This window comes from Ammodytes marinus, assembly GCF_949987685.1.
Source record: "Ammodytes marinus genome assembly, chromosome: 3".
Classification (NCBI taxonomy): domain Eukaryota; kingdom Metazoa; phylum Chordata; class Actinopteri; order Uranoscopiformes; family Ammodytidae; genus Ammodytes; species Ammodytes marinus.
In genome coordinates this window covers 17591068-17607714 of record NC_137232.1, presented here as the reverse complement: position 1 = coordinate 17607714, position 16647 = coordinate 17591068, and the positions used below count along the sequence as shown (strand labels likewise).

General features: G+C 43.9%; 1 protein-coding gene across 1 annotated transcript in view; it reads left to right on the top strand.

Annotated features, from left to right (window-relative positions):
• The window catches only part of robo1 (roundabout, axon guidance receptor, homolog 1), a 174601-nt gene that overhangs the window by 145260 nt on the left and 12694 nt on the right, over positions 1-16647 (top strand). Inside the window, exons 9-19 of the mRNA XM_080024764.1 lie at positions 348-553; positions 2467-2548; positions 2916-3084; positions 3229-3395; positions 3496-3617; positions 5409-5640; positions 6579-6700; positions 8469-8640; positions 10839-11033; positions 14070-14096; positions 15582-15624. Coding sequence (XP_079880890.1) covers positions 348-553; positions 2467-2548; positions 2916-3084; positions 3229-3395; positions 3496-3617; positions 5409-5640; positions 6579-6700; positions 8469-8640; positions 10839-11033; positions 14070-14096; positions 15582-15624 — 1537 coding nt within the window. The remainder of the gene's footprint in view (positions 1-347; positions 554-2466; positions 2549-2915; positions 3085-3228; positions 3396-3495; positions 3618-5408; positions 5641-6578; positions 6701-8468; positions 8641-10838; positions 11034-14069; positions 14097-15581; positions 15625-16647) is intronic.

The window sequence follows — 16647 nt, the reverse complement described above, 5'->3', positions numbered from 1 at the left end:
AAACTCAAGTATCTGAGACGCTTCGTTTTAATTACGTTGCTTTTTCATTTGGCTCACGGTTTCGACTCCTGCTGCTGATAATTAGAACATTGTTTCCAGTTCTTAAAAATTGGATTTAATTCCTCTTCCACTACCCTTGCAGGTTTCACACCATTTCATTGCTACACGCTGTTTGTCAGATTGCCTACTATTCTCTGCCTTTTCTGTGTTTTCTCACAACAAGCTGGGGTACAATCGACTGAATCCACTGTTCCTTCTGTCGCTGCTACAGCACACACAAACACCTTCACAGTTTCACAGTTTACTCCTTCCGCATAATATTTGCTCATTCTCCCCCTTCAACACAGTTGTGTCGGACCGCCCGCCACCAGTTATCCGCCAGGGCCCGACCAATCAGACAGTGGCTGTGGACGGCACTGTGTTCCTCAACTGTGTGGCATCAGGAAACCCCACCCCCACCATCCTGTGGAGGAAAGACGGTGTGTTGGTGTCCACACATGACTCCAGAGTCAAACAGCTGGACACGGGCGCATTGCAGATACGCTATGCAAAGGTAAGACAACTTGCACACAGCAATTTTTAACATCAAGCAAAATAAATTAGCAACACAGCACCCAGCACCATTTCTTTAGAAATATAATTAAGTTTCAATCAAGGTTTCTATTAGGGTTGCTTTAATGTCTGAATCCATTCAAATAAACTTCAAAGTTGTCCATATTACATGCATAATGCGTTGGGCGCACCCCCTGCTGGGGTTGGTAAATAAAGCATGTGTTCGCTGCCAGCAACCAGCCCTCGGTGCGCTGTCAGTTAGTTGTCGCCGGTTTCAAACGGAGTCTGTGAAGTCGAACAGTCTGCAGTTCCTGTCAGTCAGCAAACACAGTGGGTTTTGTGTGTAGGCGAGTGTGTGTGCGTAGGTGCGTGTGTGTGTGTGTGTGTGTGTGTGTGTGTGTGTGTGTGTGTATGTGTGTAATGTCAAGCTGCGTGATGCTGAACCCACTCTAAGAGACAGAGAGAGAGACAAGTAGGTGGTGCTGACGTGTCTTCCAGACGGAGGCGTCACAGGGTCAGAGTTGGCGTCAGTTTGTGGTGTTCTGATGAATGCTGCCATGTCTTGTGGTGACAAGATTGCAGTGTGATTGGTTCGCCAGTGTGTGGCAGGCAGGAGGGGATGTGTCTGAACCCCTCTCCTGCTGTAGCCCAGTAAACTCCGCAGGCACTTTACATTAATTAACTTGTCATATCTCCCTGACAATATTTTAATGAAGATGTTTTTGATGCGTGAAGTAATTTATTTTTTTGATGTGGTCATTCAAGTGTAATTGTTGAGTGTTAATACATTTTTCTTTAACTGCCAGACAAAACAATACGTACCTTGAGGGGCCACTGAGGACGGTTGTTCAAACTATTCATCTCTTTGTTTTTCTCCCTTCATTTAGCGTACGTGCCAGCACAGTAGCCCTTAGCATGCTATGCATCACAAACAAACCACAGAACAACAGAATTATATGTCTGTCTTACCCGCAGACTTTGTCTGTAGTTGACAGAGCACTGGCAGACATCTTAAAAAATGCAGCAGTGCGCTAATGTGCCATACACTTTTGCCAACAGCGTTTTGTTTTATGTTTAGTCTGGTTGGCAGATTATCTCAAACACTCAATTTCAATTAAATGTGGAGGAAATGTAGGCCATGAGCCAAGAAAAATGATTTGTTTTTGGGGTGGAGCCAAAATCTAGGTGTCAAATAATTTAGAATTGTTCTTCTCTATTTTCAACGAATTCACATGTACTTTTTGTTTGTGTCCCTCTTATTTTGATGCAGATCCACATCTAATTCATGATTCCATTTTCCATTATCAAAATAAGTTCAGCCTTGGTAGAGAGAGTGCTTTACGACGTGTAGTTCAGGCACCACATGAATCAGTTCAGGAACTGATGTGACTAAACTACAAATTACTACACCATTGTCCACAAGTGCACATGCTCGTCTAAAATTTCAGTGAACCCCTTCTTTCCCAACATAGTTATATCTAAAAACACATTCACGATCAAGGTTTGACTGTTTTTTTTTCAGTGGGCCAAAGATTGTAGCCACATCTGTTGTAGTCACTTCCACTTCGTGTTGGCTACTCAGGGGGATGGTAGAGAGAGAAGGGGGTCTCCAATTAGGCTATGATCCTGTGAAGATCGTTTCCATTTGACTAGGAAAGATCTAGCACTTGGCCTTTCCAGTTGCTGTCCCCACAGTTTCAGCTTTAAAGGAGATGGTATTGATACTATCACGCAAAATGACATCATCTTGCCACAGACTCCACTAGAATGTCAATAAGCAGAGCAGTGATGGTGGGGGGGGGGTATAGAAAGGGGCAAAAATACGGAAAGAGGCTCCTGCCCACTTCAGGGACCTGTAGAACACGTTTAAATCATTTACATTTAATCAAATATGTATTCCCTCTTGTCTTCCAGCTTGGTGACACTGGCATCTACACCTGCATTGCCTCCACACCCAGCGGAGAGGCCTCATGGAAAGCCTACTTGGAGGTCCATGGTAAGCATAACCCAAATAGTAAGGTCTATTGTGTATGAGTACAAGGTTTCTATTGACAATTATATATTTTTTAAATTGCTTGATATGTTTAAATTTGTGAGAAAACATGTTGCACATTCAGGTAGCACTTACATGTGGCACTTTGCAGTTTAGCTAATTTAAAGCTAATGTAGTAGACATGCTGTTCTGAGTGAGTGTGTATACCTTCATGGTTGAATGCACTTTTTGAAAGTCAGCTAAATGAAATGTAATGTAAAAAAAAAACAAGAGCAGAAATATTGAAAGTTGTATATGCTTTTATAATTGTGCAATAGCAATGAACTACATTCCCCTTGTGTCTTTCCTTTTCGTCTGTTCTAAATTAAAGAGTTTGGAGTGCCAGTCCAGCCGAACAGACCTACTGACCCAAACCTGATCCCCAGTGCACCCTCCAAACCTGAGGTCACTGATGTTACCCGCACCTCCATCACCCTTTCCTGGAAACCTAACCTTAATGCTGGAGCCACGCCCACCTCCTATGTAATAGAGGCCTTCAGGTAATAAAAAAATAAAATAATAAAAAAAGATCAGCTTGTAGATCAATCAACAAGTTGATTGCATGGCCAAAATAAAACCTTTCCCAACCATAATTCTCTCCGTTGCGTGTGTGTGTGTGTGTGTGTGTGTGTGTGTATCCACAGTCATGCATCAGGGAGCAGCTGGCAGACCTTAGCAGAGCATGTGAAAACTGAGTCATTTGTACTGAAGGGCTTAAAGCCCAGCGCAATCTACCTCTTCTTAGTACGGGCAGCCAATGCCTATGGGCTGAGTGATCCCAGTCCTATTACCGATGCTGTGAAAACACAAGGTGAGAACTGCCTTTTTACTGATGTGAATTAGATATTTGGTTGTTGTTGTTTTTTCTGCAGTTTTAGACAAGATTATAATTGTTTATACTCTGCATTCAGATATCCCTCCAACCAGTCAGGGTGTGGATCATCGTCAGATCCAAAGGGAGTTGGGGGAAGTGGTCATCCACCTGCACAACCCCACCATTCTCTCCTCCTCATCTGTTAGGGTGCAGTGGACGGTGAGTAAAATGTTCCCCATGAATGCACTGTTGTAACTCCCTTCCCTTAAGACAGCTGCAGCCAGCATACAGTTTGTCATATGGATCATCGGTATAGCTGGTCACCAAAGCTCCAAGGTTAGTTTAGCGATATGTCTACGCTCAATTTGTCAGGCCCGCTCAGCCGAGCTAATGTGCTAACGTCCTAGCGCCCCCACGGAGAAAGGACGCTGCAAACAGAGCAGCTTGGAAACACAGTCCAAGTATTCTTAGTGTCCATCTGGCATAAGGCTGAACTGGTCTACTGGCTGCAGACCAAAACAACTCTGCAGCTTTAGCCCACAGTGGGCCACTCAACCGCCCCAAAAGCCAAACTACAGATCCCAGCTTTTCTGCTATAGCCAAGTAGTACGGGTATAGCAGTGTGTGGCGTGCCAGTGTGTGCCCTCTCAGATTGAAAACACTTGACGGCTGTTAAAATAATACAAGTGAGAAGGAAGAGGCAGCCAACTCATGCTCTTAAGTGGGAATGGCTTACAGATGTGGAAACGGATAGGTGGGAGAGGAAGAAGGAGAAGTAGAACTGGAAGCCTATGTTGGTGTTCATTTGCTGCTACAAGCTTCATATCACATTCTAACTTGAGCCTGAATTTGAACTAGTGATTGTATCTTTTTTTAAGATTATGAGACAATACAACTATACATTACAGCTGTGCATCTCACTACATCGTTGATATTAGTCTGTTTTATGGCTCACTGATGTAAAAAAATAAAAATAAAAAAAAATGTGCCTTATGTCATAGGGCCACGGCCACCCTATCCATTCTCAGGTATTATGAGGTGTCATGGTGAGTGATACATGGGTCTGAGGAAACGTGAAAAGGATACTGACATGTCAAGACCGATTTAAAAACATTACTGCCCAGTTACCCTGTCTCCTTGGAATGTTCCAGAAAAAACACATGACACGAGGGAGACTGACATTATGGTTTCCTTGTTTTGTAGGGGGTTAAATCTATTCCCAATGTGGAGTTATTTTGCGGTTTTTACATTTTCCCTTTGTGTTGTGGGTAAAAATGGTTGCTAATGAAGACCACCTGAGCCGGCAGCAGCATATTTCACAGCAGAGGGATAAAGTAATCACTAAAATCTTTACAAGCCAGCGCTGCTTGCCTTCCACAGGGACTCGTACGGGATAGTAGCATATACTGGTTAGCGGTTATTCTTTCTCTCCAACCACGCTGGATCACAAGGCGACATTAATTATCCCTAGATTAAACCAACAGACAATTTCCCTTACTACAACACCTATCCTCTTTAGATTAGCTGAATAAGATTTTGTTAAACGTTTTGTATCGTCAGCCCCCCCCCCCCCCACCCCCCTCCCCCTAATACACTGTGTAAAGATCCCCCCTCAACTCTTCCTCTGACTCCAGCAGCCAGTCTTGTGCACTGTAGAGTAGGACAGGATGAGACAGGCTGTTCTGGGAGCCTGGGCCCTATTTAACCAGCTCCAGACTCAGAGGAACCTCTGGCCAATGACCTCATACTGCGGTTTGCACAAATCGCTGCTGCTTCAAATGGCGCATAGACATACAGTCGAAAATGCGTATGTGGATGGATAAACAAGTGGGGGGTGATGTGATGAGTTAGCACCCCATTCTACCAGGCACCCAGTTAATCAGTTGCACCTATGAATAGTTTTTTTTCAGAGATGCTACAGTCCAACTAGTAGCTGTTTTCCACTGTGAACTGTGAAGAAGCTAATCAAGTCAAACTGACACTGTCTATTTTCCCCGTGCCATTCACTAGGTGGAGCAGCAGTCACAGTATATCCAGGGCTACAAGGTGATGTACAGGCCTTCACCAGAGGGGCAGCAGAGGAGCGAGTGGGCTGTGTTTGAGGTGCGCACCCCCGGGGAGGACAGCGCTGTCGTGCCCCAGCTCCGCAAAGGAATCACATACGAATTCAAAGTCCGCCCCTTCTTCAATGAATTCATGGGAACAGACAGTGATGTCAAAATTGGCAAGACGCTGGAGGAAGGTGGGGGCGATGTGAAACGCGTGTGACAGTGTGTGTGTGTGTTGTGTGTGTGTGTGCGTGCAAGTTTTATTTTTGTGCACGCATGTTTTCATGTTTACACCGTTTTATATGCACAGCTTGCGTGTGTGTGAGAGCATACAGCAGCTGTTCGCAGCAGGCAAGTTTATGTTATGTTCAAATGTGGTGTATTCAAGCATGCCAGGGTGGGTTCAGCTCTTTAAAAAAAAAGGCCCTATGGAAACTCATATACAACACTCCAGTGCAAGTGTTGTACTAATTTCTCATAGGGTGTGGCTGTCTCATGAGGTTTGGTTGAAACCCAACTGCAAATGTCGATCTGTAGCGGGAAGCTAAGATGAATATGAGTGCAGAGTGTTTACTACAGAGTGTCTGTGTGTGTTGCATGTGTGGGAGTGTTTTGATCTTTTTTTCTCCTGCTGGATTTACCTTTGTTCCCACTGTTGTTGATAATTGTTTCTTGAGCTCTAAACATAATGGTTGTTCCCCCGTAAGCAGAAAAATGCCTGTTTTTATATCATTCAGCTCACCGCATGATTAGTCTTTTATATTGGAATTATAATTATGTTTAATTACCGTTGGACCACAGGTTGGCGTTCACACACCATCATACACCCTAAAAAACATCATAGCTCGCTTTCTGTTTGGAGTAAGCAGTTGTTTGGCTTTATTTACCCACAGAGGCACTTCTTTTAAACACATTCAGTTGTCAGATAAAAGTGTGGTAATTTTCATCATTAGTCCTTTGTTGTCACCTCAGGTTCAGTCCCACACAGAGATAAAGGGAAACATTCTGACAGCTAAATGGGATTAGGTAAAACAAGGGGAAGACTGCAGGCTGTTATGAAGAAAACAAAAATGGAAAAATAAGTCTTTGTATGAAGGTGTGTTTTCTTATCTTTTGTCTACCCCTCCCTCAGTCCCCAGTGCCCCTCCTCGTGAGGTGAAAGTGACGGATGACGTGGACAATGGGACCGCCATCCTGGTCTCCTGGCAACCCCCTCCAGAAGAGGAGCAGAATGGGGTGGTCCAGGAGTACAAGGTAACCCAACAAAAAAAAAAAAAAAAAAAAAGGGAAAAGGAAAAGCCAGCAGCTACCTCTAGGTATGAGCAAGCGGGACTGGTATTGTCGAGGCACACACACAAAGGAGATACACAAACAGGGATGCAGGAAAGAATAGATAACAGAGAGAGAGAGAGAGAGAGAGAGAGAGAGAGAGAGAGAGAGAGAGACAATGCACAGACATGGAAAGGTAATGAATTCCTGCTCGGGAGGCACACCTTGGTACACTCCCCCAGCGCTCTCTTCCAGTGTGTGATGACAGAGACTCCTCCGAGACAGGAGAGGGAAAAGGAATGAAAAGCAGGGGAGCTGCTGGGAACTGTTATGAAACAGTGCCATCTGGTGGATATTATACACTTACACATCTTGTTGAATTATTTGTTATGTTTCTTTGTTTTCCACAAATAGTATGGCAATAGTAGTTTTTACTGTGGATAACAGATCATTGTTTGTTTGGTGGCAATTTATTTTAATTTTGATATTGACATTTAGTATATTTGAACTATTTGTTTGTACTAATATCATTAATTAACAAGTACAAGCTGCATACAATTTAACTTTTACTGTATATATTGTATTTTATGAATTAGTGAGACATTCATGTGGAGGCAGTGACAGTCAATGTAGTAGAGCGGAGGACAACATGCTATAATAAAACCAAGGAAGAGACAGACCTTTATTATAATTCCTGTACATTATTTCTGTCTGGGGCTGCTAATGCATCATTAAACATATAGCACTTATCTCTAAGTCCCCTGTTCGTCCACCTTACTTCATAAGGTATGCTTTTCTTTTTGTAATGGCCTCCCCTTTGGACAGCACTGCCCTCTCATACATTATGCTGTCGAAGTCCTTTATTTTAATTGGAAAGCCTTTTTGTGTGGCGGGGAATATAGGTTAGTGGCAGAAGGAGAGCAGATGAGACAGGGCCAGTGAAAAAGTTAAGCCACTGTCAATTTACCAGGTAAATGTTTTTTTGGTGATTGGCTATAGAGTAATTTCATGCTTTTTAAGTTCAGCTCGAGAGCTTTCCCTGCTCATTATAAACCCTGGTCCCTAGCGGCATTTCCATTCACCGCAATTTTTAAGATACACAAAAAATGTCAAGGTTTTGTAGTTCCATCACAGAAGGGATAACACACACACACACACACACACACACACACACACACACACACACACACATACACACATGGGTTGTAGTGTGCACCCCAAGGAAGTGTGCATGTTAACCTGGTTAACTGGTGGGAGGAGGTGTGGGGGGTAAAGAAAGCAGAATGTCAGGGGGTTCAGGATGTGGAGGTCTCCAGGCCTCATGCTGAGGTGAATGTATACTTCTCTTTGTGACCCTGTGCTTTTGAGTCAGCCTACAAGTCCACTCTCCTTCCTGGGAGTGACAGCACTTAGCTTCTGCTGAAAATTGGGTTATGGGAGTGATTACCGATCCCCCATTTGTTTTTCATGGGCTTAAGGCTACACACCGATACGTGTTATGGCTACTACTACCTGAGCTAATACTGGCCCTGTGTTGAGCAGAGCCTGTAAAACATAAAGCCATGCAATAAAAATATTTTCCTACTTCAGAGATGTGTAACACAATACCCACGGCGCGTTAAAATGTTGCAATAGCAGCACCAACCAATTATAGGTACCAGGGATTTGTTGCAGCTACCAAGGCTTAATGTTGTCACAAAACCCCTCATAACATCGCCTCAATCTCACTTTGTCTTTGTCTGTGTTATGGCAGATTTGGTGCTTGGGGAACGAGAGCAGGTACCACATCAACCGAACAGTGGACGGCTCAACCCTCTCCGTGCTGATACCCAGCCTGGCCCCAGGGATCCGCTACAGCGTGGAGGTAGCAGCCAGCAACGGGGCGGGGCCCGGGGTCAAGAGCGATATCACCTTCTTTCAGCTCGGTGGGTAGAAAACAACCTTTCAGTTCTTCTCTCTCACAGGGGGTGACGTAGTTATTTTTTTTTCCTCCAGTGACTGCATTGTGTTGCGTTTCAATGTGTTTGTCCTCTGGCAATCCTTGCGACACAGACGGAAAAGCAATCATCTGACAAATAATTATGGCATTAATCCAGTCATTTCCAATGAAGAGCTTGTTCGGGTAATGTGACTGTCTGTCTGCCAAGTAAACAGACAATTATGTCATTCCTTTCTTTGTAGTAAGGGGACGTGTTCAAGCCTCTGCCTGTTTTCCCCCTTTCATTATCAACAGTGGTGCTTAACGACTGTAATTGAAGAGATTAATGTTAAACAAACATCATCGAAACTTGGAAACAGTATGATGCGTTTGAATGACAGGGAATTTTTTTTTCAGGTTGTAACGGCTTTTTGCTGTAATAGCTTGCAGTGTGTTCATCGCGGGCACATTCAATACTTGTGTGGCAGAGCTGTTCAGCTGGCTGCCCCACCCTGCTCTGCTCTCCAGTCAAGGATGCAATGTTTTCTGCCTTAGCTCCGCTTCAAAACAACAAAGGCAATAATGAATCCTGCACTCTGGGCTACGACATGACATTGTATTAATGCTAAGAATCACAGGGCAGACTGCATATGGGCAGGTTGTTGTCATTTATTTCTTGTTTTTCTTTTGTCCTGTAGGTCTAGACGGACAGATATTTTGAGTTGTTTTGTAATTTGTTTTATTCCCCAAAGCTGTGGGGCTGGTCTGCTGGAGAGGGAGAGGGATGGAAAACACATGCAATTGCAGGATGAGGCATAGAGAGAGAGAGAGAGAGAGAGAAAGAAAGAGAGAGAGAGAGAGAGATAGAGAGAGAACTCCATCTGGTTTTAAATGTGTGATTGAGTGGGCCGGGATGGGCATGAAGAAGCAACGGCTGTGACTGATACAATTTCTCTCCCTTGAAGAGTTTCCTGTGGTGTTTGTTGCCATGTTCCAACACTGGAGTGGAACAATGTGCCTTGGGGACCAACGCGCTTCACCCAAATGCATTTGTCACACTCCGAGCTTGCATGCGTCATCCCCTAGCCATAGATACCTGTGCGGTCCCTTGTGGGCTTGCTTAGTCACATTGGCATGCTCGGTTTACCCGGCCAGACACAGCCACAAATTGAGAAGACAGAGAGAGAGAGAGAGAGAGAGGAGTGAGAAGAGAGAAGAGAGAGGCAATGAAAATGGAGACACTGTAACTGAGACAAAAGACAGACAGAAGGATGGGTAGGCGGAGAGAGAGAGAGAGAGAGAGAGAGGCAGAGAGGCTGGTTCCACTGGGGAAGTGTATTTTGCCTCTGGCGTAGAAAGTTGGTGAAGAAGAAGAGTAGTGGCTACAGCATGAAAGGCCTGAGAAAAAGAAGAGACAAAGAAAGAAGAACATGAAGAAAATGTTCAGAATGGCAAGGGGGGGGGGGGGGTGGGGCAACTCCGGAGAAGTCTTTCATGTATCACGCATTAGGGGGAAGCACAGAGAGAATAGACAGATGAGAAAAGCAGAGCGGGTATGTGTTGTGAGCAGCAGACAGTACAGATGCTGCCTTTTTTTTTACAGTCCTCCAGCTTCAAGGCATTCACACACACCTCAGCTTTTCACAGATGTGCCTCCGTTTGCTAATTACGGCGGTGTCTGTATTGGAGGATGCTCTCACAGAATTACAATTTTTTTTCCTAAATATGAAACCACCATTGCTTGGTGTAAACGATGCCTCCCTATCGGGCTCCATCGGGCTGGTGTGGAATGCACACAGGCTCCGTTTGAATGTCTTTTGTTGCTTTTCGTCTGCTCACCTGCCATTGTTGACTGGGATTTGCGATGAAAGTGTTTTGGAATAATAGAGTGAAACAACTCTATTATTTCAACAACCCAGCATCATATACACCCCCCCCCCCCCCACATCCCCCCTTGAGATGAAGAGTCGTTTTTGTGCTTCCGGAAAAAAAGAGAAATGTTCCTATTAATGTACTGTGCTGACTCCATTTATTTGACATATATCTTTCTACAAATTCAGGCTTTTCTGCTTGGATTGATTTTTTTATATTTATTTCTGTGGTTTTGTAACTGCCTTCATTTCACATGCTTTCTATCCACCAAATGTACCTTATGATTGACAGTATTTTAATGCCGCTTTCAAATTCTCATTCGTTCCCCCCAAGATGCATCTGGGCGGATGACAGAGAGCCAGGAGAACCCACTGTCGCAGCAGATCTCAGATGTGGTCAAGCAGCCGGCCTTTATCGCAGGCATAGGAGCGGCTTGCTGGATCATCCTCATGGTCTTCAGCATCTGGCTGTACAGACACCGCAAGAAAAGGAATGGCCTCTCCAGCAGCTACGCAGGCATACGCAAGGGTCAGTACATGAGTGCAACACTATATCTTTAATGCCGCCAGGAATGTCCACTTGAATTTCTGATTGTGCAGTGCTGCTGGTTTTGAAGTTAGAGGAGGGTTTTTCTCGCTTACAACATTTGGTGCGATAATGCAATGCAATGCAATATTTATTCGTCTGGTGCAACAGTATGTTTATTTCTGTTTCAAGCCAATCCCCTCCATGTTCCTCGCCATCCCAAATGCTGCCAAGTTACCTCACATCCTGCCTGTCACTCACAGAAAGATGTCCTTTTATATAGCTGCTCTAGGTGAAATCTTAGGGAAAATACTCTCCGGTGGGGTACTTTAAAATGGTGAAGTGATCTCACACTGAGAGTGATGCATGGGAAGAAAAAAAATGTTTTATGTCTTCTTCATATTTCTGTCACGTTTATTCAGTAAGGGTGTGAGAAGACTGTTTTCTGTAAAGTAGCATTTTGAGTTTCAGCAACTCCCCCATTAGAAACTCCCTTCTGACTTTGCTGGGAACCAGAGAATGTCTTGCCTTAATCTCTCTTTATCAAGGACACACTGTCATTTTCACAAGCTTGAAGTACTCATGCTGTACTGTTAAGAGAGGGCCCTTTATATACGGAGGAGTTCAGCATTGAGCAATCCTGTTTATAGTATCTACTTATCATATGTTTTGAGAAAAAGCCATTTCAACCTTCTTAGAGTAGCCACAGCGTAACCCAGTGGGGTTCTTTACCTTGACTTGAGTCAAAGTGACAGGGTTCATGACATGCCCAACCTCTGCCCACAATAGTAAGAGTATAAAGAGAGCCATTAGCCTTTCTTTTCTCAGTCTCATTTATGTGTGGGCTGGCTTAATGCGTGGCCTTGGGCTCTGCAGCTGCTGCCTGTGAGCGCTTTACCTGCGTCTTGGCCACTCCTGAGCTCAGGTTTACTGCTAGCTGCCAGAGGTAGAGATCCACCTTTCAGTCTAAGAGACACACACAGACAATGGACTGGCTTAGCTGTTGCCGTTGCTAATCTGTGGCTGTCACATAGAAAATAGAGGCTGAATCCACCGCAGTCATTGCAGATAGTGGGGATGTTGTGAGTCATGTGAAAGTGAAAGATGCATCAGAGCAGCTTTTGCTTAAGCTCTGTGGTCTTTTTCCGGCTTAAACACATACCTGTGCGGTCTATAATGGTCCGAAGTGTTGCATTTCTCTTCATCGCTTATATTGTCTTTGTCTGGACTTTTTATTTGGTTTCAGAATTGTTGTTAGTGCTATGGGGGAAAAAACATGACATCTTCCTCCAAGCAAACATCCGCTATTCTTTTGACCAACGTAACTTGTAACCAGGTTATTCAGAAGATTTGAGCTATTGAAACAGATTAGATATTTTAAAAGACTTTCTAAGTGCAGTGATGATCTAAGGCCAGCCGCAGGAGAAGACTTTGTAGGCTGAGGTTACCCTTTGACTTTCTGTGATTCTATATGTTGATGTTTACTCACATGAACACGCACATCTCTGTAGGGGCACAGTAGGCAGACTCGCTCTCCCCCTCTCCTTCCCCTCCTCGCTTCACCCAGACCACAAGAGGCCACAGTCTTTGTTGGAACTCGTAACTAAGAATGTTTTGAAAAGAGAATAATTGCAACCACATGAAGCAACAATCTGCACTCAGGGTGAAATATGCTGGATAGGATCTGGTGTAGGCTATGTGTGCATCTGTGTGACACAGTGTGAGCCGGTATTGCCTCTAATACATAACATGTTTAAATGTGTTAACTCAAAAAATGTCACATTGGCCTGTTCTAAATAGCTTGTTTCCCCCTGAATTGTGCCACAAACCATATGGTGCGCTTGTGTGTTGATCAGAACCAATACAAATGACAAAATTGTGTAATCCAAATAGTATTGTTGGTCCACGCTGCAGAAGTCCTGTGAAAAGAAAAAAATTATTCATAGATCAGTCACAGATTCATATAGCCTGGGATTTGAACATCTGGGATAGTTTTGTGTCAGTATAAAACCTGATCGATGGTATATTTCAATCACTCCTACATGTGTCAGAGGCTGTTTAGCCTAATGGGTGTCAGTCTGTCTCCTCTTCAAAGGCATTCGTCTGACAGATAAAAGCCATGCAAGCACTCCTATCTTTAGATTTGTAACATGAAAAAGATGATTGTGACATTTAAAGGATATTTGTTGGCGCAGGTACCATATGAATTCATTGTTTAAGGAAATTAAAAATGTGCCAAACAGCAGTGTCTTCCATCTCAGAGGCTTAAACTGTAGGCTGAAGGGAGACAGCAACATATCTAGTGGAGTGCAGTGGATGAGTATGAGAGTGATGCAATGTTGCATCAACTGCAAGTCATACTGTAGAAATCTTCACTTTCTTCGAAGAGGGCAAAAAACAAAAAAAAATGCATTTTATAGAAGATAGCCACAGATCACGCGAGGCAATACAGCATCTAAATCTTCATACAGTTTATGTTTTGCACTTAATGCCAGAGTGTGAGTAATTGAGGTGTGTGTGTGTGTGTGTGTGTGTGTGTGTGTGTGTGTGTGTGTGTGTGTGTGTGTGTATGTGTGTGTGTGTGTGTGTGTGTGTGTGTGTGTGTGTGTGTGTGTGTGTGTGTGTGTGCGTGCGTGCGTGCGTGCGTGCGTGCGTGCGTGCGTGCTTGCGTGTGTGTGTGAGGATATGAATGTAAGAGATAGCAACAGATATCTCCCTAGTGTGTGACCCCAGCCCAGCAGGCTCTGACAGTCTGGGGTCAGGATTTGAACCAGCAGCTGGCTCAACACTCGCTCTCCACCCCAGTTGGGCTCCAGCAGTGTCTGTGAGGATCAAAGACTGAGGGGCAGCGGGTAGCGTGTGAATACAGCGCTAAAACAACCTTTTTGTTGTGGAGTTTCTATGCACTTCAGCGGAGGAATGTGTTAATAAAGCATATACATTATGTCACAGGAACTTTATGGAACGTCTAGACCCTGCTGTTTCACAATACATTGACAATGAATGTTATGTCCCTTTTTGTTCTCTTTGTCCCAACAGTGCCATCGTTTACTTTCACACCAACAGGTAAGCATTCTGATTTAATTGACTCTAATATCAGAGAGTATAATACGACAGTATGTTGGTTTTTATTCATTCACTTTGCAGTACATTCACCTCACCATCACTATAGTTAAACAACAGCATTGAACAACACTTCCTAGTAGATGTGAGCAATTGTGGCTGTAGAGTCAGACAGGGAAACTAAGTGTGTGTACCCATAAAATCAGCCAATCATTGCCGCATTTTAAAGATCTACTAAGCAGTAATTGTTCTGCCAAATGTTTCGGTCGTGTCACAACGTCATGCTTAAAAAGGGAAGCGGGTCACACTACTGTGAGGCTGTTAAAACTAGTGGGTACTTGATCAAAGGGGGCTGCTGGCAACCTCAGATGGGATTTAAGAGAATGACACACCACCAGAGCGCCAAACACACCAATTAGATAGGCGAGCGCGCATCGCTGTGAACTGGAGTGACACAGTGTAAACTAGATAAAAGGAAAAGCTCTCTCCGTGCCTCTCTATATCACTCTCTCTCTTTTTAAGTTTGTATTTACAGACTCATCCAACCATTTCTTTCACTAGTAGACCTTCAACCGTCTTTGCTCCCAAGAGATATGACAGCTGTGTTTGCTGTGTTCAATGGCGATTGCGAATTATTAAAACAGTGAGAGAGAACATTGTACAGTTTGTGCGGTTACACTGGCTGATCCTGTCTGTGCAGAGGTCCTATCTAAACAGTAGCCCTGTTGTTTCTGACTGCCTCGAAGGCTTTAAAATCAGGTAGAATAATGTGCCGCAGTTGCCAGCTTGTTGCATTATCTGTTGGCAACCTTTCGGGTGACACCAACTGCTTTGTTTGTGTGGCCAGGGTTCTGTCTCTTACTCTCTTTAATAAGGGAAAACACCTGCCCTGGTAAACCAGAGTTAAACAAGGCCTTTATTCTGCTGATTTGAATCTAGAACCAGATTGTGATACTTTGGTTTGCATAAGGGAGAGATGGTATCTCTAACAGCATGCAAAGGGCCACAACCAGGGACACAACACACAGCAAACGGCCCTATACTATCTTTACCCCTCTTCCACCTTCTCTCCTCTCAAGGAACGAGATTGTAATTAAAGTTGGAAGTTTATCTCCCGTTCACACACCGGCGGCTTAGAGCTCCTTGAAAGAGTTCCGACTTGCAGTGCACAGAGCTTCAAACACACTGAACCCCGGCCAGCAAAAAACCAAACAGCTCTGCATCTCTGTTCTTCATAAGCCTCTTACACATACTCTGCTCCTGTTGCTGTGCAATCGAGCGTAATTCAAACAACATTATGCTACACACACACACACACACACACACACACATTCATTCACAGGCTCACTTGAACTGGTACAGTAACACACACACACATCACATGCACGCACGCAGGCATACATGCACGCGCACACACACCAACACACACACACACAAACTAACGATTCAAAATCAAATTTAATCATACAATTTTCTGTCTTTTTTCAGTGGCATATCAAAGAGGAGGAGAAGGTGTAAGCAGTGCTGGAAGGTAAGAGCACAATTTTTGTTTATAGTAAGCATTTATATATTATATATTTCATATATCAAAACATATTTAAGGGGAATTGAATGATAATAAGCATGTACTAACGGACGAAATAGGATGCTCAAGCCTCCTGAACAGATGAGTAGGGTAGGGCCGGTGTACTTTTCTAAAACAAACACTAGGGGGAGTGCTGTGACTTTCATAAGCAGCAGGGAGCTGGGGAGGTGTACCAACTACCAAAGTGCATTAAGTATGTTATGATAACAGGAACAAAGCCCCATGTAGTTTGGCAGGAGCCCATCCTCATCCTACATGGTGGAGATCCACATCCAACCACAAGGCTGTGCCGTAGCATCACACCAACACATCGATGCAGATACATGCACACACATGGCAGCAGCAGCACACCCTCATCATGTTGTGGAATGGTGCATTGTGCACAACCAGTGAAACGGTACAGAATAAGGCTTGGTAAACACTGCACCAACCCGCTATCACTCAATTGCATTTCCACTGAAAGGCATTTGAAATGGTTTCATACAGGTAGGAAATAGTGAAAATTGAGTATGGAAAAAATAGGAAATGTGTCTTCTTTTGTTGCCCTCTCTTTACTGAGAGTACAGAATGTACACGATACTAACTGTATGTGTACATGTGTGTTGGCCGTGTGTTATCAAATAGTTAACAATGAGCCTTTAGCAGTCAATCCATATTCATTATATTAGCCCGTTCTATGATTGAATCCCATATGCAGCATAGCTGTGTCAGCTCGGCACAAAGACAATAGCCATTCAATATCAACATACAACTGCCGGGGTGATTGAAGAGCTATTGTGAGATTGTATTTGGCTGTACAAGACAGATGTGTTCATTAGCCAAAATAAATCCTAGAAATGAGTCATTTGAGAGCGAATGAGGAAACATTATTCAATGCTAATTCAGTGTTGGGATATGCAAACTGGGAGTCGTTCTGTGGAGATTTGAATACTGAAACAATATACGGCCCCGCTAGAGTGGCCCGCCGCA